The sequence below is a fragment of the Gekko japonicus genome, unplaced genomic scaffold (genome assembly GCF_001447785.1).
Source record: "Gekko japonicus isolate JY-2015 unplaced genomic scaffold, Gekko_japonicus_V1.1 scaffold70894, whole genome shotgun sequence".
In the NCBI taxonomy this organism is placed as follows: Eukaryota; Metazoa; Chordata; class Lepidosauria; order Squamata; family Gekkonidae; genus Gekko; species Gekko japonicus.
The window spans coordinates 1-617 of NW_015240451.1; the positions used below are offsets into that span (position 1 = coordinate 1).

General features: G+C 49.4%; 1 protein-coding gene across 1 annotated transcript; it reads right to left on the reverse strand.

Moving 5' to 3' along the window:
* Positions 1-7: 7 nt before the first annotated feature.
* On the reverse strand, positions 8-602 carry LOC107125426 (hydroxylysine kinase-like; the record flags this gene model as incomplete). Its single annotated transcript, XM_015428848.1, has 1 exon — positions 8-602. A coding segment is annotated over one exon (513 nt), but the record flags the coding sequence as incomplete, so codon positions are not given.
* Positions 603-617: the final 15 nt, after the last annotated feature.

Consider the following 617-nt stretch of genomic DNA (forward strand, 5'->3'; position numbering starts at 1 on the left):
TCTTTTTCTACGAAATGACCCTTGGGTAAGGGTACTTGCAAATTAGCATCATTTATTCAATACCCCTGCAGTATTTACACTGGGAATTGTTATTTCCCCATATTTAATATACAAGACTGATCACTATGTAATACGAGATCTATAGGTGGGTCGTTGCAGGCATATCTCTCTGCCGTCTCAAACCAGATCTTCTCCACGGCTTCCTGGCCCACCTCAAGAAGCTTCGCCAAGCGCTTCCATCCCGTTTTGGCCGTGATCATCAGGTACTCTTCATTCTCGGGCTGCAGCCGAATGGTGTGTGCGGACATCACGAGAGACTGAGCAAACCTTCCGCTCACAAGGAGGAGGAGGGCATCTCGCTCCTCGGCGGTCAAGGGAACGATGCTTTCGAACCCTGCAAGGACGTGCCCTCCGACGCCGAGCGGATCCTGGCTCTCAATCATCATGTACATGATGGTGATTGCCACTTCGAATACATAACAGCCGTAGCTCATGTCGAAGTCCAAGATACCCGACACTCTGTAGCGCGGACTTTCAGGGGAAGCAGAATCGGTATCCAGTAAGATGTTGTGGTCATTGAGGTCCCCATGGTTGATACCTAAATGCAGAGCAAAAAA